This window comes from Pseudopipra pipra, chromosome 5 (assembly GCF_036250125.1).
Source record: "Pseudopipra pipra isolate bDixPip1 chromosome 5, bDixPip1.hap1, whole genome shotgun sequence".
Lineage (NCBI taxonomy): Eukaryota > Metazoa > Chordata > Aves > Passeriformes > Pipridae > Pseudopipra > Pseudopipra pipra.
In genome coordinates, this window is record NC_087553.1 from 20,103,286 (window position 1) to 20,127,902 (window position 24,617).

The following is a 24,617-nucleotide window of genomic DNA, read 5'->3' on the forward strand; positions in this document are numbered from 1 at the left end:
ACAATGCAAGCTCCAAAGTTCATAAAGAATCTGGATAAATGATCATTTCTTCAGTCATGCTGAGAGCACACTGCTAAGGCTACATGCCAGTGGTAACCATTGCAGCTGGCTGAGAGGCAGCTCCACTGTGTGTCCAGACGAGCATGCACACTGTTTCACCACAGTGTAGCCATACTAAACATCATCATATAAGGCTTCTAGTTTACTTATTTATAAAATTTCTATTTCCAGTCTTTCAGGAAAAAAAAAAAGAAAAAAAAAAAAAAACCAACAACCAAGACTAAAAGTATTCTTAAAAGTTTTTTCTAAAATTCTTTTTTCATTTTTCAGTGGGATTCTGTTGCAAACTCGAATGTCATTCTTCAATTAAAAGCTGCATAATAACACATATACTGCAGGAGATTGCTGAAGGAGATTTGGTTTCAGTGTTTCTTAACTCTTACACATCTTTTTCACAATGATAATGTTCTAAACATAATTCGATGTAGCATTTTAAAACAGCTTACAAAAATTAGGAACAGAAATATAAGTCCCAGAGGCAGTGGCACAATTATCTGATGAGCCATATCTTTGACACAGTATAATTTCTCCAATTAAATTTTATGGGAAAGAGATAGCACAAAGAAGATAACTTCTTCTCATTACTGTCTCACATCAGCCTGAGAGAAAGACTCCACAAAGCTTTTTTCGCCATGACCATGTCACAAGTCAAAGGTCACAAAATATAGCCTCAAGCCAATATATAGAATCACAGAATCATTCAGGTTGGGAAATACCTTAAAGATCATCAAGTCAAGCCATAAATGTAGCACTGCCAAGTCCACCACTAAACTGTGTCCCTAAGCACCACATCTACATGTCTTTTAAGTACCTCTAGGGATGGTGACTCCATCACTTTCCTGGGCAGCTTGTTGCTATTCTTGACAACCCTTTCTATAAAGAAGTTTTTCCTGATACCCAACTTAAATCTTTTCTGGTGCAAATTGAGACTCTTTCCCCCTATCTTATCACTTGTTACTTGAGAAAGTTCCTCTTTCTCCACGTCCTTCCTTTGCTCTCTCCAGTCCTTCCACCTTCCCCAGCTGGTCTCCTGCCCTGTCTCCTCTCCTCTCTGTGTCTCTGAGGCTGAGAACAGGTATCGGACTGGCCTGACCCAGCATCACAGCCCCTTTGGAAGAGACTTTGCAGAAATGCCACCTAGCAGGAGATGAGGAGGCAGCAAGTAGATGAAAGAGACAACTTTTGGTCTAGAAGATCTTGGCCCTATTTTGCTCCCATTAAAGTTATTCAGGATTAAAACAGACAACATCAGTGGCTACCACATTAGGCTCCAGCATGTTCAATTAACAGAAACAATTCCATGATATGGAAAGATACTTATCTACCCACATTTGCCTGTTAAAGAGGACTCTTCTCTGTGAACTTCATGTCAGTCTTCATGTTCCAACATATTTTTGACATGCTACCATGCTACATTTGGCTCTTCACATTAGCCAGTATCACATATATCTAAGTGTTCTCCATTCCCTGTAGTTGATTCACCTAGTTTCATCAGCCCAGGTTAAGAATACAAACATTATATATATAATTCACATTGCTGTCTAAATTTAAGCCATATTAGACTTTACAGTAAGGGCCATATTTTACAGCAGGCTCTGCCTAGTCCCAGTGTCCATGGGGTGGTACACAAGTGAAAACACATTTTTTCCCTAACTATATTAAAACTCAAAAAATCAGCCAAGCTAAGCCAGTCTTATTTTATGTTCAGCTTGCAAGCAATAAATTATTCCCTTTTCTAAAAAGTCACACAAGACTATGCATAATCAGGTGGGCTTTAGTAACAGTGCAATGTTCTGGTAAGTTAAGTACACATGAAAAAAAAAGATAGCACTTTTTAAATAATTTTTCAGTGATTTGGGTACAATTTACCCAAAGTACAACCTCAGCATTTGCAGATGATAAGATTTGTAGTTCATTTATAAAATTCATCTTTTCATGTATGTTAATTACTGAAACACTGAGGATAGAAGTATGTCTAAGAATGCTTTGCTAATGATCTAGAACTGTTTTTTTCTTTAATGCTTCCCTCTCTAATTCTAAATTCTGCATGAAATGGGCATACAGATGGTTCTATATACCTTTTTTTAAAAAATTAAGATATTTCAAATTACTTAGTTCTAGTCAACTTCTCTGGATGATAGTATGGAAAACAAACATGTTTCATCTAAACAATGGACTACCACATTTATATCTAATCCTGCTCTTGTCTGTGCTAACATAAATCAGGACAATAACTAAAGCCAATAGGATGACATGGGGTCAAACCAGTTTGAAATCTGAATGAAGACCACACACTTTTCATCCTTTAGAAACACTCATACCATTTTGCTGTTGCTTCTCTTAACTAGGCTTTGCTTTCTGTTTTTACATACCAAGCATAAGACCAGCACACAGACATTCATGCATTTAAACTGAAATGTAACAAAAGTAAATTCAATTACATGCCCCCTCCGAGATTGTCAGACAAGCTATAAACTTTCTGATGTATTTCCTTTAAAGATACACAGGATTATTAAAAAAAGCAGTTTTGATGCACTTTTCAAATTGAAAATTGCTGTTATAAAACTCTTGATCTGGTTATTTTTCACTGCATGGTGAGCCTAGAAAGCTTTCTCAGCTTGACCAAGGAATTAGGGGAAGAGATCCTTCAGTCTCTGACAGCAAAACAGGATATTCATTGACTCAACAGAAGGGACACCATCCAAAAGTTCACAGAATTCTGTGAATCAATGGTGATTTGGACCTGGCGTGGGTAAAAAAGGAAAAGGATGATTCCAGAAATAGTTCCTCATCCAGAAAGGCAACAGAATCATGAGACAAGGAAAGCAGCTCTTCATCTTGCACTCATTGACATCTAAGAAGCACTGATTAATATTGTATTTTGGGGTCCAAGGCAGTGCATCCATACTACATAATTAAATATATTTCATGTTTTAATATATATGTTTTGCTGCAGTGGCCTTTTCTTCCATTTTTTTTTTCTGCATACTTTGCGCTTTGATATTTAAATGCAGGTGAAAAATGCTGAAAGAAAACATTCAGTTTTGAGACGATGTGTTTCTCTGTATCATTCGAACTGCCACAGAAAATTTTATTTAGGGGTTTTTTCTTTGTTATATTTTCTCGGCTTTTCCTAATTAACTGTATGCTTTGTTTCAAATATTCTTCCCTTTTATTTTAAATACCAGAGCTCATATCTTAGTCTGTTTGTGGCACACAGACTCCTTCTGCATCCTCAGATGGGAGTTTGTCGTGCCCTTCAACTGCTCATAGTTCCTTTTAAACAGTAGCTTTGTCCTCTCCAGTTTGAGATAAAAATCCTTAAAATCAAAGGCTACTAGTTAGAAGAGCCTGCATTTGAAGTGCCTTGAAGTCTTTGGTTTTTCTTTCATTTCTGTGGGCCTCGGATCAGCCTGTACAGTTCTCTTTGTTCATTTATAAGCACAAAGAGGAGATTCTCTTTCATTTATCAGAACCGTAGCCACTCAGATAAAAAAGACACTTTTTTATAAGGCATGTTATGGAGTTATTTAATTATCTTATAAGTGGAAAGCTCGTTGTGTGTCTCCTTTTAGACCCCTGCTAAGGATCTAGCAGGACTAGCCCACGCACAGAGACAGGGCTTGTGTGGCTGGTAAGCTGAGCCCATGTCTGCAGAAGACTCAGACTCACTCGAGCATGTTGGCAGAGCGAAGCCAAGCACGAGCCTGAGGTGGCTTGCCAAAGCCAATGGGGTAAATCAGAAGCTGGGCTTGGCCCCACACGTCTGTGCTGGAATCTGAGCTGTCACCGCCACATGGAGCCGGGATTGACTTATTAAGAGTTTGACGAGAGGCACTTGGTATTCCACGAGGAAGGCAGCCTTTGCATGTGTGTTGGGAATGAAGGAGTTATGGCGTTTCTATGGGTCCTGCAAGCCTTTTATTTCATTCAGCTCTCCGCTGCTGCACAGCATGAACTGACTGAGCCCCAGAAGAGGTTAACGAGCACAACAGCCATCATTTGTGAGGAGTGGGAAAGAGCCATGTGCTGCACCAGCTTCTTTTCAAGGCTTCTGATTTTTTTTTGTCTTCACACTGGCACAAGGGCAAGCACCCAGCCTAGCTTGTCTTGAGGAGCTTGGCAGCATTTTCCTCTCCTGGCAAACCTGATGAAGCCAAATAAAGTAATCTGTGCATTGTCTATTCCTTCGCTTGGGTGACTTTTAAGTTGAGGAAAAAAGGAGGAGGGGGGCGATAAGACTTTTGGATTTGGGGCCCTGTTACTACTCATACTATGAGCATCTTGCATGGGACAAACTAACTGAACTTGTCTATTGAAATACCAATTATTAAGTAGAAATTATTTTTTTTGAGACAGCTACTTCTCCACCATCCACCCTCCCTCTTTTCCGAAACCATCATTGCATAGATTTATTCTATTCAGCTCTCACATTAGCAGATGTGAATGAGGGAATCTGACTGAGCCTGTCAAGGCAAAGAAAGCCATGAAAGAAAAGAGAGAAGAAACATTACACAACTATAATGGCAGCCACAATGGAAATATGCTGGCGTGAAAGCAATTAATGCAATCGGTGCTCTAAGTTCACGGCTTACTCCAAAACCAAGCAGCCCCTGGAAGTAATGTAAGGGACAAACCCTGAGCCACTGAGGAAAGCACAAGTAAAAAGGCTCTGCTGCGCATACAAAGCTGCTCCAGGAAAGGGCTTTAGCAAGGGAGTTCTCTGCCATAAACTGCTGCAAAGGCTGCTACATGCCGGAGACCCAGTTGGGGACCAGAACATGGCCAGGGTAATGTACCTTGAGGCTGTGCCTTGTTGATGTGTGTGGATCCTTGAGCTGACCTGAGCAGCCTTCCTCTCTGCCATCCGAGGATCCAAACTCTTCCTGTTCCCAGTGGAACAAAAAGCCAAAATCCTGAAAAGGTTTGCAAATCAATAGCCACGGGGAAAGAAAGAAGGGGAAGTTCAGATGAAATGTTTTCTTTTTATAATCTCAATTGTGCCAAAGTAGAAAAACAAAAATTTCATCTAGAAAATGCTGAAATACGCAGTTTCCAGAATTTGTCCTTTCCTGAAAACAACCTTTGCTGTAACTAAGTTTCATCCCACAAGGAAGAAGAAAGAAATTTTTTTGGCAGAATCTAACTAGCTCTGTTACAAGTATACCCATCTACAGCTGACTTCAGGTGTCCCTCATAGCACTTATGAGTCACACAGGACTAGTAGTAAAGTACAACATTTGAACAGCAGAAGTGCTGGTTTTCTGGAGCTTATTGCCACTAATGACAAGTGGTAGCAGAAGCAATCATTAGACCCAAAAAGTGAAGTATTACAGAGCATGCAACACCTTACTATCTTATATGGAAGCAGGTCTGAAACAGGATTAAAATCCATAAGCTAATTTGGATATTTTTACCTTCCAGGATTAATACAAACAAGACAAAGGAACACAAGGGAGAGAAGTGAAAGTTTTCCTCTCTGAGCTGTTACGACGACGTAGGAAGAGGTAAGAAGAGAAACTTTCTGCTGATCTCAGCGGTCAGACACGTGACCATCTAAGTCACTCCCCATCTTGTGGGCCTGGAGGGCAGAGATCAGGTATGCCACGGAAGTTGTTAAGGCTCCCACTGAGCACTCCCAAAGATTTCTCCCACACATCTCCTCCATTTCCAGGAGCACCCTGAGAGGACAATGGTTTTTACCCTTTGAGGCAGCTTGATTTAATGTCTTCTCCACAAATTTAGGGGCTTTCTTCAACCTGCTTCACAGTAACAGTAGCACTTTGACTCAGTTGTCACTGGATCTACTATCTGGTATGGACATGTGTATAATTGTTCAAGAGGACATCCAATGAACGTAGCTAGTTCCTGCTCTCTTTGCTCACATCAGGATTTACTTTTGAAAGAATTCAATCTGAATTATAGGTTAGATAGATTAAATTTTTCTTTATTTTCTTTTTCTATTATCTACAAAAGGACTTTTTATTTTCTAAAATTATATTTGTATATATTATACAATAGGTTTCTATCTGTCTCCCCACATTGTACCATCTCATTCACATCTTTTTTTCTTTTAATTCAGCCATAAAACAATGGTACGTAAATTTTAGTTCTATTTATAACTTATCTCCTTGTATAAGTAGAAATGATCCCTCAAAACACAAAGGAGATTCATCAGCACATTTTTCCTTTCTTTCTTTCTTTTTAGAATCACTTCTTTCCTTTGTAGTTATAAATGAGGCTTCTTTTCTTCCTTTTTGTGAAGTCTAGGGGAGCTATCAGTCACTGCTGTAGGTCACAAACTTGTTACACACTATGGTGATAAATCACTGTCAGGAGGCATCTACTGTAGAGCTAAACAGGGCTCTGCCCAACGTTATTGAAACAACACATTCAAGTGGACCTGAAGTGTCTCACTTCACCTGAAAATCCTCAAATCCACACAGTTATTTTCCAGAAGAGTCCCCAGCAAGGCTTTTCTGTCTTCTGTTTTCCAGGGGAGGTGCATGTTTCCACTGAATTCTGTAGAAGCCTGGGTGCTCCAGGGCAGTCACTCTCAGAGCATGGAGCTGGAAGATCTTGGGGGCTGCTTTGGCATTCCAGGTCTGCCCAAAGAAACAGTTAATGAACCAGAGGGAAAGGAAGAGAAGAAGCAGGAGGCAGTAGGTGACACATAAAATCTGGCCATGAAGAAAAGGGGCTGAACAATAGTTTTACTGTTATAGAAAATAAATGAGTTTAGAGTCAGTGCAAAAGGACAGCACTATCAACAAACTCAGATTGTTAGGAGAAGGTTTGACGAATGCCAAAAAATAAATCAGATATCAAGTGCCATACACCAACTTTCAAATCGGAGTTCAAGCCTCAGACTACGGAATTAGTTTGTATCTCAAATTTTAATTTCAAAAGGACAAAACTATATATATACATTATCCAGTTACCTTCTTGCTCCACTTCATATGCAGTCCCTAAGGCGGTACTTAAGATATCCAAAAGAACATATTTTCTCTGCTCCTTTTTTGTTCAAAATAGAGTAGGCAACATAAACAAGATGTTATAAGCCCACTATGCTAATTAGATTATTATTAGAATGCACAACTTCTAACTATTGACAAAAAAAGCAGGGAAAATGAGGAGAGCAGCGGCAAGCGGCGGTGTTTGCCAGCTCTCTATTATGACAGGGTGTAAATAGAGGTTAGGCTCATGCCTCTGTCTGCGAGGGGGTCACATCAAACCGCTTTCACCCCACAGGCAAGGTGAAAACAAGACCACACAGACAAAGAGGAATTGAGCTTCAGCTGGCATGACTGGAACCAATGCCAGTCAAAGAGTTCATTGAACAGTTCAATCATTTATCTTGACAGGATATGATTCTTTTCAGGCTCCTTCTAGCACTCAGGCACAGCCAGCTTCTTAAAAACTGACACAGGATTTAATAGCTCTAATGATCCAAATGAATATTTAGTCTAGAAAATTAACTTTTGATAACAGTGGCTGATATACCCTCTTATGGCATACTATGTTTATCAAATGTTACGGTAATTCATCACCGGGGAAAACAGAATGTTAGCTTTTATGGACAGACTCCAGTACTTGTTTTTAAATGGAAGTTTAGAGAGGGATTTACAGTGGTCCATACCACACAGGTTGCCAGAGGATGAATTTGACGTCCTTGAAGCCAACACACATACCTCTGTCACTCGAGAGGAGGCAACAGTGCTGGTGGACCTCCCATTCAGCAGAGTATGAACCATATTTGAAGCATTCGTCTGGCTTAGTCTGAGTTCCAAACCTAAAACTGCCAGACAATTTTCACAATTCTCATGAATTACATTACTGACATGTTTTAATACCTCCAACACAGGAAAACCAGAACTTAAATATAGAAGATTTAGCCAAAACTGAAATCAGACAGTAGCATGTCCCAGTTTTCTTGTAGCTTTGGCCTGACTGAGTCATTTCCACGTATCTTTGGCCTAACTGAGTAATTTCCATGTTTCACAAGAGTTTTGCTGAAAGATGTTCAAAATAGAGTACTGGAATAAAAGCATGTAAATTTGTAACATGCCAATCCATCCTATGCTGCATCACAGCACTGTGCTGCTGTTTTGTTTTACTGTTGATTTTCAGAGGAATGAATCCAACACTAATTACTGTAAAGTCCTACCTATGACATCTCTAGGCCAACTGGCTGGAGCCAACAACATATTCTTCCTTTTTAAATCACTCCTTTTCTTACAGCTAGATGGCTCTTTTTCTTAGCTGTTCTTGAATGAATTTTGGAAATACCTCCTTAAGTCACAAATCAGTTTTTCTCTCCTTGTTCTGAAAACATTTTAGTTATAATCAGGAGCAATTTCTCTACTCTGCTGCCATGAAACCATGAAACCACCTTTTGGGCTGCAACGAATGCAGTATCCAATTTAGCTCATAAATTCAGCTTTGGCATTATTAGCATCTCTCTGATAACAACCCAAAATCAGGTGATTTAAGTGAAACATTCCATCTTGTTCAGTCATAATTCAAGCACGCACCCAAGCCAAAATGTGCAAAAGGGCTAAAGCCCCAAAGACCAACATGGGCAGAAGTTACAGACCAGTCCCCACAATCCGCCCTAAGCCCTCCAGTACAACACTTAGTCCCACTCATAACTATTCATACAACTGTAGCAGACGCTTTTGAAAGATGCCTAAAAATCTCCCTTCACTGCTTGGTGACTCCAGCTCACTCCAGTAGGTTTTTATCTGGATTAATTGCCTCAACTATAAAAAAAAATGCATTGTTTTTCGCTTCTGAAATTCTCTAGCTGTGCTTTCCTACTACATCACTGTCTTAATTATAGAGGTACTAGCTAGCATATTTGCTATTAGTTACCTCTTGGCTTTGTGTAATTAAACATTTAGCCTCATTAATCTCTTACACAAGTCCAGATTTTTCAAGAGCTTTGTTTTAACACTATGACATTGACATTACTTCATTGTGGCAATTCATTTCTAACATCAATAAAAGATAAACTTGTGTTATTGCCTATGTGTTCATGTCAGAATTCATAATTCCCAGTGCTCATAATAGAAACAGGCAAAATATTTGACTGATAATTTTGGACCAACAGCATCAATATGAAAGTTTTCATGAAAAATCTTAATTATGCTTTATATTCCTAAAAGAAAAAAAATTAATTAAAAATATTCTGTTTCCTGTAAATTTTCCATGGTGTTTAGATAAAGAAATGCTTTCTACCAGATAATTACAGAGATACCACTTCAGGAATGCAGGTATTTTAGCAAGACAGCAACCCTGTCCCAGGGCTGGTGATACATTTTGCAGCTAACAGACAATGGAAAAATAACCAAAGAGAGGTCAAATCCCCCATTTTCTGAATGACTGCTCTAACAACTAGGTTGTTTAAGAGAAGACAAGTGGCAAGTGGTACCAGCAACACCCCAACATGTGCAAACAAAAATATATATATCATCCATGGACCATATACCTCCTGAATTTCATGCAGATCCCACTGCCCATACTGCCTTGCACTACAGGTGGGGATGAGCTCTTGTGTTCTTTGGTGGCAGGCAATGACTACAATATCATTATGACCAAAGATTAATAACACGACACATACTCTAACACAGGCCTGGCAAGCATTTATGAGGAACAGAGAGATCTCTTCCCCTCTCCATCAGGTTACCCAAGCCACTTAATTGCACCCAGTTCATAAAAGGATGCTTCACCCCTTCTCAGACTTTGCTCCTGCCAGGATGACAGTGTATCCTGGCGCCCACAGCCCAAGAGAGCGAGGGGCTCCTCAGGACAAAACAGAGGTGCAGACAGGAACAGAGGTGCCCAGGCATACTTGGTGGTCCTGGACCTCTCCAGTTCACAAAGAGAGCAGGGTGAAGAGGCATCCAAATGTTTTGTGGGCCTAATCATCCATGTCTTCAGCTGCACTCAGATTAATTCTTAATTGAATTAATTAATTCTTAATACTAAACATTAAGAAGAAACATCAAACCCCTTCCTAAGTAAATAATAATCAGAATGAGAGATATTTCTGAATACTTCTGTAAAGGGTTCCATGTGACCAAGAGATCTAAGAGTCAAAACATCTCAGTGCATCTATCATACAGAAGACAATTACAGAAAAGCAATCTGTAGCACTTGCTGACAAATAATAATTTAGGAAATAGAAAATAAAATTCACCCTACCTGGTATCATAAACTGTAGTTTCACCAGGGAATACCATGGTGTTATTAAGTTTGAGAGACAAGCTCAAGTGGTTTAAATAATTGAAAGAAGAAAGTACAACTTCACAGCATCATGTCTCAAAGCACACTTCCTTGTGTATCTAATATATAGGGCAGCCTCAGTCCAAATACATTTGAGATTTTCTATTTCATGTTCTGCAGATGATGTTTGCAGCTCTGTGCAGGTATCTAATTTCCAGCCAAAGAAAATACATCAGGGGCAGCATGAGGTTATAGCAACCAGACAGTCAGAAAACAAGTTATTCAAAGACTGTTCAAAATAATGCTGTAATTCTATCTATTGTGCAATACACTACTCACCAGAGAGAGTTTTCATGAAGCCGACATAATATAGTTTAGACACCCTTATCCAATTTTAAGCAAAAATAATAAATATTTCACTTTACAGTATCACTTTCATACTAACTTTGGTTCTGCATGAGTCCCAAATGACCAAACACTTTTCATTTCTCTGCCTCAAACAGTAAAAGAAAGTGTGAGTACATATCTACACCAACACCTTGCTTTGTGATAAAGAAATGATAGATGAAATACAAAGTTTTTGTGACAAGTTGATGACACAGCTGAGCACCTTGGTCAAGAAACTGAGATAATAGATTTTCTTATGCAGTACTTGTAAGAATAGGAATTAAAGATTTGTGATTTCTTTAAGACAGATAGTCTGCTCTTCCAAGGAGTATAGATCCCCAATTCCATCAGAGCTATAGCAGTCCATATGACCCAGCCATTCAGGCTCCAGAGCATAATAGCCTTTTACATAAGCCTCTGAAAGGAACCAAGTGGTATGGAATGAAGTTCCTCAAGTGGATTATCAACTAGCTGAAATAGCAAATAAAGGAAAGGAACAGATTGCCAATTTTTCACATTACACAGAAAACACTGGCCAGGAAATGAGATGCATGACTATGCTGAAAGCATACATGAAAATGGCATTAATAATGAGGCAACAAAACATATCATGTTACAAAAATATTTGGAGAGGTTGATTGTAAGGCTAATTGAGTGAAGGGATGCAAGAGCATTTCACAGCAAGTTGGGGGAGAAGCAGTAAATGAAATCCCACGTTCATCTACACACACAGGAAAAAACAACCATGACCCAAGGAAAGCCTTTAAACCAGTATTCACACTCCATAAAAAAATCTGGGACCCTTGTGCCTCCCTCTTTGCAATATCAGCTCCATGATTAAGAGTAGACAGAAAATCGTATACAATGCTAAGAATTTTAAGGCGAATTGAGAACAAAACAGAAAAAAAATACTGTTAAATAACAATAGAAATCTGAGGCAAAAACACCTTGAATGTTGAAGGCAGTTTGTCTCATCCCATCTCCAAAGCAACAGAGGTGAACTAGAAGAGGTTTTAGCCCAGAGAAGGGCAAAATTCAGGTCAGAGGCCCAGGAAGACTCCCATTTGAAGAGAAACTACATCAACTATAACCCTTGTAGCTGGAAAAAAAATAACGGGGGCAGAGGATGGAGGGATACGATACAATTCCACAAAGTCACAAACAGAGCATTGGTTATTTCTCACACCCCAGTATGCAGGGACACACAACACAGTATCTGACAAAAGGTTGGAAATAAAAGAGATGAGGTTTTTCACATAGCATGAAACTACATTGTGGAAATCACTGCCACAAGATGCTATAGAAGCAAAAGAATTAATATAAACCAGACAAAAATAACTTCTTAGAGATAGAATCTGGAAAAAGTACTTTAAAAACATTATTCTACATTTGTCCTGTTTCTTATTCTCTTTTGCTAGACCTCCAGTACTGAGCACTCTTGGAAAGAGGACACCAGTCTAAATGAGCCTTTGATTTTACATGGTGTGTTGCTATGCTCTTGCATTTTCACATATATTAAGGGTTAAATTCAGAATAATGTGTTCACTCAGGAGTTTTGCCAAGAACACAAATTTGGGCATTTTACCTTTTAAGCACTGTGATAGGAATTAGTTAAATCCAACTTTGTAACAGACACAGTGCTTAAAACCTTCACCGCTGTCCCCAGTGCCGCCATCCTTGGGTGCAAGGCTGCTATCAGCACAGTCTCTTTTCCCCCTAGTCTTTGGTCTTGAGGTATAACACTAACTGAAGAATTCACCCTCATTCTTCTACCATGTCTGCTGTTGTTACTCATCAGCAAATACGGAAACTCTGCTCAATAATAGCATTCAAGTTTTAACATGATCAATTCGTCAATAGGAAGGCTGCATTTCATTGATTCTGAATTAAGAATAGCACACCCAAGTGTAGCCTATAGCTGCTCCACTACTCTAATTTTGCGGAAACTGTGTCTAAAACAGCTCAAATGCTGAGAATATATAAAGGTAAATCATGTACAGGGAACATGAAAATTTAAGTTTAATAATATACATTGCTGCTTGGTAAGATTTTCCGGAAAGAGTCAGCTTTTACAACCAGACTCAGATGCTATTTACTCACCTAAATAATTATTAAGACACTTTCAAAGGAGTTCAGCACTCAGTCTGTTGAAATCTTTTGAAAACCTGGTCATAATAGTCACAATAGGAACTGAGTTCTTTTGAAAAACTAGTCAACAGCGGAGAGTGCCAAGCCATTGAGAGCTGGGTCTTGGGCAGAAAACTTATTTCATAACATCTCTTGAAACAGTCAGCAGTGGTTGATGGAAACAGATGAGTATCTACTCTACCCTCTGATTGCAGCCTGCATCGGATGAAAAACACTTGATTCTTTCCTTATATTGTTTTTTCCAACAGAAGCCTTGGCTCCAAAAAACCTTTTCTAAGTGAAGATATTGATTTCAAGGAATCAGTTCGATTTTCCCTCATAACATCCTTTCCCAAGGACTGGTTCCCAAGACCTCCAGGCAGCCTAAGTTCCTAAGTTGTGGATTAACAAGTGAGTAAGAAGGAAAACTATATCTTAAAAATTGTGATTCTGTAGATGTTTGCCTAATGGGGACTAGGAAAGGAGATATCTGTGGTCATCCTAGGCCCTGCCCTTGTAGTCCCATTATCTCTGCAGCTCTTGACACTTTCAGGTTACTAGTTCCTTGGAGTCCTTATGCCCATAGGGTGTGTTTTAGTTGTCTAGGACTGTTTTAGATGCCTCATGGTATCCATGTGGCTGCCAAGTGTTACTCCAGGAAATCACAGCACTCAGTAATCCTGAACATCCGAAGGCATCTAAAGAGGCACCAGGTGCCTGTATTTAGGCACCTAAATTGCTCCTCAACAAAGTTTGAGACAAGCTACTACATCTCTGAGGGGTCCAGTGTGCTAGGCAGATGCTTTATCCAGCAAGTGAGGTAAAAAAAGGTGAACATTTATGTTTTCCCTCCAGTAAAATTTCTTCAACTCAACCTTGTTGAGTTGAAATAAAACAAAGTTATTCAAAATATTTTCTACAAGAAAAAAGAATTTCCTTCTTATAGGTTCTAGCTAAATTCTCCATAGGAAGTTTGTGAAACAATTTTCTGCTTTGTTCCTCCCAACCACAAACTTCTAAAAGATGTGAAGACTTACCTACCTACAATTATGCAATAAGAAACTAAGAAGTTGCATTAGCAGAAAAGACTAAAAGTTTTTTAAACTCTTATTTGCAAAAAAATAACTTTTTTTGTCTTTTTTTCAAAGTAATTCTTTCAAAAATTCTCTTACTCTAGAATTACAGTAGTAGAAAACTTGAGAATTTCCCATTATTATCTCTATACAGGTCATAATACCTCTATTCATTTTATCTCTTTTTTAGTCTTCTACTTCACACAGATGTTCATGACTTCATAATTTTCTAATATTTGCCATTTTCATTCTCCAGATCCTTCCTAATCATTTTATAACCTTCACGGGATGGGATGACCAGAACTAGTCACCAGAGTCAGAAGAAGAATGAAGAGAATCTTTGTCATTAAAATATTCAGGCCATATCTTTAATTACCTATTTGGTCTTCTAGGAAGTAGAGGTAGTATCTCCCCAGGAGATCAATAATGTAGTTTCCCCAATTGATACCTGAGGTATTTATGTAATTTCACTTCTGCAGGTCAAAATTTTAAAATAAACAAACAAACAAAGCTGATGCACAGAAAAAGGATGCTAAAGAGAGTGTGAATGTGAAATAGTCTGTCTTTACATTGTTATAATATTACTCATGTTAAACAATATTAAAATACATTCTGTAATCACAGAGATAGATAATGCTGGATAAGAGTCTTGGAAGACTATCTGGCAGTGCCAGGAAAAAATATATATACAAACATGAGTGATGGTACTGGGGCTAAAGAAGTGGCATTGTTCCTGCTTAGGGTTTCACATCAACAACCTTGTCTCTGTTCCTTATAACCTGAGTGGATTTGAAATAACTACGTTAAAACTTCATTTACAGGTGGGTTTGGGTTTTATTTTTTTCCTCTTTTTTCCTTTTCTTTTTTTTAATATTTTAGGTGATTACTTTTCCAAAAATTGAAAAAAAAAAAAAATTCAAAACACAAACCCCCAACATTTCCATCTTTAAAATTTAAAAACAAGTCAAGCATTCAAAGACTAGAAAGTTTCTAATTTATAACCCCTACATACCATATTTTTTCCTCTGTTCAGGTGAATACTTCATGATATTGTCTAACTGCTAAAAGGAATAATAGTCTTGGGGAGGACATTTAATTCTGGACTCTTCATACTTCTAAACACTTGTCTTCTCCATCAAACTTTTCAAAACTGTAGCTCTTTTGTTTTACATTAGACATATCCAAAACTTATCTATGTTTGTAGATGACGACTTTGCACAGTCCTTCACAAGTGCCTCCTGTACAGACCTTGCTACACATAGTGAGCCTTTGAAGAGATTTTTTTGCATGTATGCTCAGCCTAATCACATTGCCAGTAACACTGAATTTACATTTGCATGTTTATTTAGACTTTCCAGTATGTTTGAAACAAAGTATAGTCTTTTTATCATACCTTTTGGGTAGTTGGACAGAATCCTTGTGTGTTTACTTCATCACCATAAAAACCAGTAAACTTTCTTACAAAAGTTAGTCTTCAACATATAAGGTACAAAGTAGAAACTTTTAAATGGAACTTCAACGGACAGTCCCATGTACTTGAAAGCCTACAAAATTTTTATTCATAGTGTATGTACAGCTCTGTGGGAGTCAGGGGAAAGAGAACAGTTCCCTGGTTGCTCATTTTTTGAAACGCAGCATACGTTTGTGCAGGTATCTGACTATATCCTCTCCTCTCTACCTCATGTACTTCTCGGTCACGTACATGTGCCTCATGTCTATGCACCCTTTGCAACTAGACAACTCAACTGTTTCCAAACTTCTCCATCATCTAAAAACCATGCATCATTTTAATATTGCTATAATCACGTTTTTATGAATTTATTTTATATATTTTATATTTATTTTCTATATATCTATGTTCTATGTTTATTTTATATTTTTATAATTATTTTATACCATTTAATATTTATTTTATATATTTTATGCATTCATATGATTGTTTTGTATCTTTTTACATTTTTAATATATTTTATATATTTATATGTTACCATGTTTGTTTATGGATTTATTTTATATTTTAATTTTCTACATGTTTATAACATACTATATATTTTAATCTACATTTATTTAAAATATTTCTTTATACCCGCTTTCTCTCGGATTTTTAGGAAACCACCTCGGTCATGTCAACGCGTTCACACTCACACCGCGGCTTGTGCGGATTACCCAGGCAGGGAAGCTGCCTCCCACAGGGCTCTCGCAGCGGGTCGTGGGGACTCGAGGAGCCACTTCCAGGTGCTGCTGCCCGCGGGTTTGGGGGTTGAAGCCGTGGCTTGGGCTCTGCTGCCCTCCGGTGGTCCCGCGGGGAGGGTCCGGGACCAGGGACGGACCCCCGCCCGCCCCCGCCTCCGAGCCCGCTGCAGAACTGCCCCAGGGGTTCTGGCACGGGGATCGGAACTAGAAGATCTTTACGGTTCTGTGAACTGAACTGAAGAAGCCTGGAGGATCCTGGTGGAGAAACTGTGTTTTATTCTTCGGCATTAACTTGCACAGGAGCCATCCTCGCCCCAGGCGTCACTTTTGGAGGCACCGACACAGGGCCATTGTGAAAGCCAGACAAACTACAGAAAGGCAGAAAGAAGATGCAGCCAAGGCAGAAGGGAGAGTGGCTTGTCTGTATCTTTAAGCAAAGGAGCCAAAAATGCAGCCTGATCTTCCTTCTCCCAAGCTCAGCTCTATTTCCTAGGGCAGTGGTTGCTGGCCAGCCAATACTGCACTTGGCTCTTCCCAGCAATATCAGATGTCCCCATGGGCAACCTGTTGCCCTTGGATCACGGCTAAGGGATTTCCATTCTGCATTCCCACACTGTGTTACCCAACTAGTACAGCACATAACAGAGCCTTGTAACTTGATATAAATCACAGCAAGTTTACACATATAAGAAGGAAGACAATGAAAAAATAACATTGTGTTGTTCTATTTGTCGAAATTATGCCATACTGTTTTCTGCACAATTTTCTTTCTCAATCATATTTTGATATGGCTTTTCCTAGACAAGATAATTTGTAGCTGAAATCAATCCACTATAGCCATAAACACACACATTTAGATAGTGTTATAAAGGCTGCATTTAAAAGGATGAAAAGAAAACCTGAGCAGGAGTTGATTGCTCCATATCATTATCTACAATTCAGTTCTATTAGTAGTAAATTATTAACTATATTAATCTCACTTTGTTTAAGTCTGACTAGTCAAAACTATTACCATGAAAGGATACAAGCTCTATGTAGGCCAAAATTACAGCAAGCTCTCTGTGTTGTCTAGAGCAAGGAAGGAAGTCAGCAGAGCCTCTCCTCCTTCCCTCGACTCCACAAAACCCCTTACCTTATGGTGCCTGGATTTTCCAAAAATCCCCAGTCCTACCACGGCCTACTGCTAAGCTGAAAAATGTGTGCTGCTCTCTGTCCTGCTTCTCTAGCACAGGGTTAGAAAAATCAATGTAACATTTACACCACCAGAAATCCATGCTCTACATCCCTCTACCCATCCTAAATCCTGGAATCTCAGGCTTTTCCTGGTATTTTTGCTTTACATACTGCAACCTTAGCAGAACTGCAGAAGTACAAGACATATACAAACAACCCCAGTCTCCTTCCTGGATGTTTACAAACTGTGAAAGAGGTTTGCTTGAGAATTGCCATCAAGATCCATTTGAGCTAACTTCTCATCTTGTGGAAGCCCATTATTTGTTCCTAGTTTCCAATATCTTTTGATCACATCTTAAAGCTGAAGCTCCTTACATGCTGACATTACACAGATGTTAAGTCAAACTACAAATTTGTTTTGGTGTATTTATCCAGCAGCTCATAACTGCAGTTAATTTTATTTCAAATCTCTGCAAGGAATACATGCTATATTTATACTCCATTGTATAGGAGATGTAATGATTCTGAAGTGTGTTATATCACCACAAAGACCCATAGTTTTTTTAAAAAAATTCAAGATTTAGTACCAGGGCAGTACCTCCTCCACTTATCACACCATTAGTGGCAACAACATGGAACCAGAGTCTATGCATGGTCTATCCAGAACTACAATGAAGCAGATGCAGAGTAGAGACAAGGACAAAAAGATGGTTTTAATATTCCTCTATGCCAATTACACTTCCAGGTCCTGTTTACTAAGTCCTTTCCTGGGTAGCAGTGGAGGCACTGCTACCCAGGAACCCTGTAGCTTCATGCCCTTGTGCATCTGTCTCATGGCTGTACATGGGGAACACTTTCCAACAAATCAGGGACTTATACATCCTGTATCCTACTGGAGCTACAAGACTTGGGGCCTTACCTATTGCTTGAGGATTACTTTCATTTTTTTAAACAACTTGCAATTATAACATGAAAGGATAGCAGAGATACCTCTGAGTGGGCCCTGATATTGTGGTCTTTCTCTTTAGAGCATGATTCTGATTATAAGCTCAGTCTTACAGCTCCCCCACCCAACACTCCCCTTAAAATTTGTAGTAAATAACATTGTCCAAGTTAGTGCCGCGTACACTACTCTACTCATGTCTCCTTAGCGAAGCCCTCTCTGCCACAGCTTTGGCTAGAATGCCTTTTGTTTACAATTTCACCAGCTGAAAGACTCTTTTGAGAACACAAAAAAAAAAAAGAAAAAAAAAAAAAAAGGAAGGGAAAGAAAGAAAGCTGAAGAGGCCACTATGAGGATCTAATCTATGGCTAAGACCACCCCTTGACTGGCAGTCTGCATTGCCATCAGCTGTATGCATCATGAACGCATTCGGGTTTAGATCAGCTGTCTGTGCCTTCTCCCTCATTAACATTGATAAAAGCGATGGCCTCTGCCGGGTGCACAGCATTCCTCAGCATACCAGCTGCAGCTCCATCTTAATGCATCCTGTGGGCTTGGAGAATTAATTAGTTCTGATAGTCACCATGTTTCAAAATGATGGCTGTCATAACCCCACAGATAAAATTACACACCCCTGGCATTTTCCACATTGCCCATTCAGGCTCTCCATAGGCTGCCGTTGGCTTCCTCAGATGTATGGCACTGGAAAGATTTAACTTGCCAAACCTTTTTTTTTTTATCTCTTTGTTACGTTCCAATTAAGTCTGTGTTAATCAAATGCAGTATTTCCCAAATATTCCCCCCTCCTTTCCCCAAGCCTCCTCCTAGGCAACTTGATGGTTTGTACCCCCCTTCCTCCCACCTACAATTAGCATTCAGACGTTTCTCTTGGCAGAGCCAAAGCCTCCCTCCCTCTAGGAAACTTTCTTCTTTATGAACACATTTTATCTTTCCCTACCCGGCTGCAAGGTGCTTTAGCCAGTTTCCAAACAAAGAGCAAAGTGACTTCCCTCAGACATGTGGAGTCTCAAACATCCCTGTGATAGTTTTCCTGCTGTGATTGGCTCTAAAACAGAAGCCACATACAGTAAAAAAACAGTAATTCATTTATTTTCTGCTGCTTACTTCCAAATTAGTAAGTAAGAATATTAATTTTAGCTCAATACTGCCCTCACCCTTGACACTCTAAGATCTCACTAACCAGGCAGTACCCCTGGGAGAGAAGCTAAGTTGCAAGAAGGGTGGGACATTCCAGGAAAGCAGTACCAGCTTTTATCACACATAGCTCACGAATGTTCAGACTGCAACGAGTGCTTTGTTTCGAAACAATCTTATTTCTTTTTTATTTCTTCCTCTGAGATGATGCTTTTGCCATATGATTGTGAAATAGCTGAGCTTCGTGTGAGTCTCTGAGAGTTCATCATATGCTGTTCAGCCATCTCTGGTTGAGAGAGCTTTAAATTCTGAAAGTTAAGGGGAACAATATACAATGCAAGTTGTGCAGTCAATAATCGATTAAAATTTTTTTAAATGCAAGAAATTGTGAGATCATCAAAACTGTGTAGAGGAAAGCAAGTGCTGCAACCATCATGTATGTCTGCCTCTCCACTATTTTTTTTTTTTTACTTTTAAACTGACCTCATAAACCAGTGCCTGGCTGTGAAAAAGAGCAACTGCCTCATTGTAACACTGAAATAAATTGTAGTACAAACATTGTCTTCAAAAACATCTACATAAATGAAGCATCATGTTTTCTCTGGTTGGTTGACATTTTCAGCACAGAAATAGGAGTAACTTGAAGAGAGGCAGTAGGTGGAAGAAGAGAATAAAAGAGCAGCCAATTCACATCTACTTGAAAGCAGAAGCATCCAGTCCAGGAATGCAATAGCAGAGCAAAGGTAAATTGTGACACACACAAGGATATGCCACAGCACGTGTAGTGACACACACAAGGATGTGCCACAGCATGTACAGTTGCAGAATTACAGCATACACAGTGACTCTTCCTAAATTTTTTCACCAGGTTGCTTGCACCTTGAATGTTTTCAGAGGTACAGGGGTGACTAGCAGCTGAAACACAGAGCATCCAATTGGTTGGAACATCCCCAGGGACAGTTGGCTAGGCTCCTCCATGTCAAACTGATCCCAGTTTTCAGGTGTATCCATGACCACAGCCACTGTCACTCCCACATTCCTTGCTCTCACTTCCCTCAATTGTATTAATATTATTTTAAAAAAAAAAATTCCAAGGGAACAAACTCCACAGAGACATTTGTATTTTGATATTTGTCATCTAAGGCTTCCAAAATTTTCATCTTCTTGCAGGAACCAAAGATATCCAAGACCTCTCCACCATTCCAGCTGGACACAGAATGAGATACAAAACAAAGCTAAAATAAGATATCCTGGCTAAAGCCAGGAAAAAGTAAGAGCAGGGAATGCAAGAGCACAAAGGTCTCAGCAAACTATATAAGCAACAAGATAACGAGGAGGGGATAGTTTGCCACCATGACCATGGAGGAGGACAGCCCCAGAAATACATGGGCTGCAAGGTCAGGACAGGATGAAAACACATCAAGAGAAGGAGCTGGCGGATGGCCAAAGACAAAAGTTGGCACAGTTGTGCCAACATGCAGAGCAGCACATTGACGAAATCCCTACTGGGGATCTCGGGGGACTCCTCAGCATTCTGTGGCCCAGGCACAAGGGGAGGAAGGACTCAGGTTCCAGCCTGCCAAGAACAACACTATCATGTTTCCAAAAGCAAAGGGCAAAACCTGGCAGTCAGGGCTTCCAGCCCATGCCAACAGCACCCCAGCACACAACACCAGCATGGCTGCTGGCACCTCAGGCCAGGACAGCCTCCTCCCAAGCAAGGCAGTGTGCCAGCTCCCTGGCTGGGGAGGGACACTGCCACACTGCACAGGCTGCTTTAAACATTGAGGTGTCACCTTCCCACACTCTGAGGCCCAGCGAGCCCTGTCCTGTGTGCCAGGGGACCTATTAGCCTGTATTTCTGCCCAAAGTAGGGCAGGAGCCAGCCACACAGAGTTATAGTTAGAGCCTGGCACAGTCTGTATTTAACCTCCATGAACAAGGACAATGCCCATCACCAAAAGGAGGAAAGGGTGTCTGGTTCCTCTGGAGCAAGGAAAGTGGTCGTCATGGCAGTTAGTGGGGAGGCCATGCTCTGACAAGGGAGAGGAAGGAAAGGGAAAAAGAGTTTACTTCACACAAATGCCTATACAGGAGGCAAGAGCAGATAACAAGAGAGCTGATGTTGTTGCTCTTTATCTCGATCTACAGGACAGGAAAGGGACGTGCTCAATTTACAGCTCCTTTCATCACTGTACTGTCTGAAGTGGTAACACAGGCAAGAAACCCATCTGACCTCAAGCTGCTGAAGAAGCTGTTGGCTCCTGCCATCACCCACGCAGGGACCAGGCAAACGTGTTTGCCCAGGTAGCACAGACCCCTCCCAGTCAGACATTCTGTCCATGCTCCAACAAGGCACATCTGCAGCAGAGGGAGGACAAATTTCGCTCCCAAACATCCCACAGAGAATGGGATGTGGCTGTGAGCTATCACCACATGGAAGAGAAAATCCTTCAGGATTCAGCTCTTGGAAAAAAACCTGAGCCATTCCTTCCGTCACACCAGATTTTACATTGTATGCAAGGCCAAAGCAGCATAAAAGGCCTTGACCTCATAAAAGAGAAACAGCCCTTCTCAGGGACATACATTTTGTCAGCGTGTACATCACAACCCCTGGCTGCTATCATGTCTGCATAAACAAGAAATGATTTACCTTCCTCATCGTATAGCAGAAAGGAACAGGATCTGATGAGTACACAGGAAACATCTTGCCCTGCCGTCTCCTACCAGCAATTTTGCAACATTCTGTTAGAGTATATAACGAAAGTAGATTAATTTGTACATTATATTATATCACACTTCTTTCTTTAGGAAAACAACACAAAATTAAAGATAAGATGTTACAAAGCACAACTTTGTATTAAGGCAGTCTTACGGAGTGTCTTCAAATGACTAAAAAAATTATGAGGTCAGGGGCACCAAGAAAAGATGACAACCTGGAGACAGCCAAGTTATCAAATATTTAAGACACAAGAGAGTCTGCCCTTACAAGACTGACCACAGCAGCAGCAAAGAGTAGCACTAGAAAAGAGCTGAAGACCTCTGAGAAGAAAGAACAGTCTTGCTTTTGACAAATCAAATTGTCTGTATACTCATCCCTCCTAACCATATCCAATAACATCTGAGTTAATTTTCCTCTGCTTAGATCCAGAAAATGAGTCAAAATTATTTAACAAAAATAGCAAAAATGGGAGAAAAAGTGCCCCTTTTATCCAGCTAACCAAAGTTGGAAGATGTTCATTTGGTCTCCTGAGATAAAGTCACTAGTATTTCTCCCAAAACCACATTCAGGGGACGCACCCTTACAGTAGGCTAATTACATGGCTGATAAGACAACTTCAGAGATCCATTGCTCTCCTTCAGATCAGTTAAACAAATGAATGATAACAAGCACAGCAGTTACTCCAGTCCCCTATCAATGCCCACCTAAAAGAAGAAATCATCTGTCATAACAGTTCAGTGTCCTTCATTTTGTACTGTCAACAGTTTCAGAGAGAGGAATAAATGATCAGAGCCCTGTCAGGATATCCTGTCATTCAGTTAGGAAGGCTTTATTCAGCTTTCCAGTGAAAACTTTCAGCTAATACCCTGCATTTTGGAATCTCTCCTGGCTGGGCAAGCTCTCCATGCCAAATCCCACACTCATTTACATTGGGGAACACAAGAGTCCTGTTAAACTATTTACCTAAGAATGCAGAAGGAGTAGCACCTCTGAAGAACAATAATTTTATGTCTGAATTTGAGTTTCCATGTTTGGAGGATTCTGAAAGAACAAGAATCCAATTTTTCACAATGGGAAAAAATCCAGGTTTTTTATTCTTTTTTGCTTTTGTGGTTGCAATGAAACTGTGTTCGTCGTCACAAGTCCAAGATGAGGTAAGAAACAGCTTTTTATTTAAGTAATGGATTATTATATGTCTGTATTACTCTGTGTTATAGAGAGACCAGTTATCAGATACTGTATCCTATAGAAGAAAAATCCACCTTAACAATCATTGATGTATATGACACTGAATTATAAACCACAAGTTCTGTAATTCAGTCCTCTGAAATAACAGAAATGCATCTGTTTACTCCCCATGAGAATTCGGCTCAAATGAAATGTTATGAGTACACTGAAAAAGGCTCTGAAAAATGGCAAATGTGGCAAAAGACTGTAGCTGATGCATTTATCAAAAGAAAATTCTTAGGATTTCTGATAAGTCAGAAGATGAAAGCAGAAATTTTTTTATAGTGAAAATTATCCACTCTACTAACTACAAGAAGGGACAGCTGTTTCAGATAAGTAAGGAAGAAAAATCTAAGGAATTGAGTTTCTGGAAGTAATTGTACAAAGTTATAAATTTAAGATCTGTAGTCTTTTCAGGAAGTGGTATGTTTGTCATGTACAAATCCTATGGATCTGTGAAATATCACAACATGTGTTTCCATCACCCTTGTAGAGTGGCAGGAAGCATTGGGTCATAAATCTAAACCAGGAGTTCAACAGTGAGACTCTAAACTGTCTCACATCACAACATGAGACTGTACCTTACCGTGTTCTGAAATAAAAACACTTGTAGAAGAGGAAATAGAAAGGCAGAGATAACTGGAAAGGGGGGGAAGGCACTTCAGGTGTTTTGTTGTTGGTGGTTGGTAGTTGGGTTTTTTAAACTGAAAGATATTTTGAAATGTACAAAAAGTACTAGGAAATGTGTTAAATTTATTCTATCTCAAAAAAAAAAAAGTCACTACAAATTCAACTTTCTTTGATTTTCCCTAAAACAGAAAGGGAAATGAAAGAAAGTTGAAATAATACCACCATTCCTAGTGTTGTAGAGCTGGTCATAGGGGAAGGGTATAAGTTATTTTTATTTAGATTTTACCTTTTCAAAAATCCCTTTGAATTTTCTTGTTCCAAAAATGAAAATCTATGGCGTTCCTTCTTTTTGATGACAACATCTGCAATAAGATCATTTCAACCACTAATGCCAACAGCTTTTCCGCTTCTGGACCTGAATACTCCACAGGCCTAGCAGATTATCCAGCCTCAGGCTTACACCAAGCAAGTGCAAGGAGCAGGGCTTCAGTAGCACACTTGGTAAAAGACTCAGAAAAATCAACCAGCACTCCAGATTTTATGATTCTTCAATATTATCAGTAATGATACCACCCAGTGGAAATGCTCATAGGATTTCATGTGCATGAACTGTGCATTTGTGCTGTTTGGTTCTTACTCCAGTGCATGGGTGCTCTGGTGCTTTCCTTAGGGATGAGCTGTTAAGGTGGCCACACTGGTG

The 24,617-nt window shown here is 39.6% G+C and overlaps 1 protein-coding gene across 1 annotated transcript in view; it reads left to right on the forward strand.

Moving 5' to 3' along the window:
* The first annotated feature begins 22,851 nt into the window (after positions 1-22,851).
* Positions 22,852-24,617, forward strand: part of STAB2 (stabilin 2) — an 86,656-nt gene continuing 84,890 nt past the window's right edge. Inside the window, exon 1 of the mRNA XM_064654834.1 lies at positions 22,852-23,214. Within this exon, the coding sequence (XP_064510904.1) occupies positions 23,068-23,214 (147 nt within the window). The 5' untranslated portion in view covers positions 22,852-23,067. The remainder of the gene's footprint in view (positions 23,215-24,617) is intronic.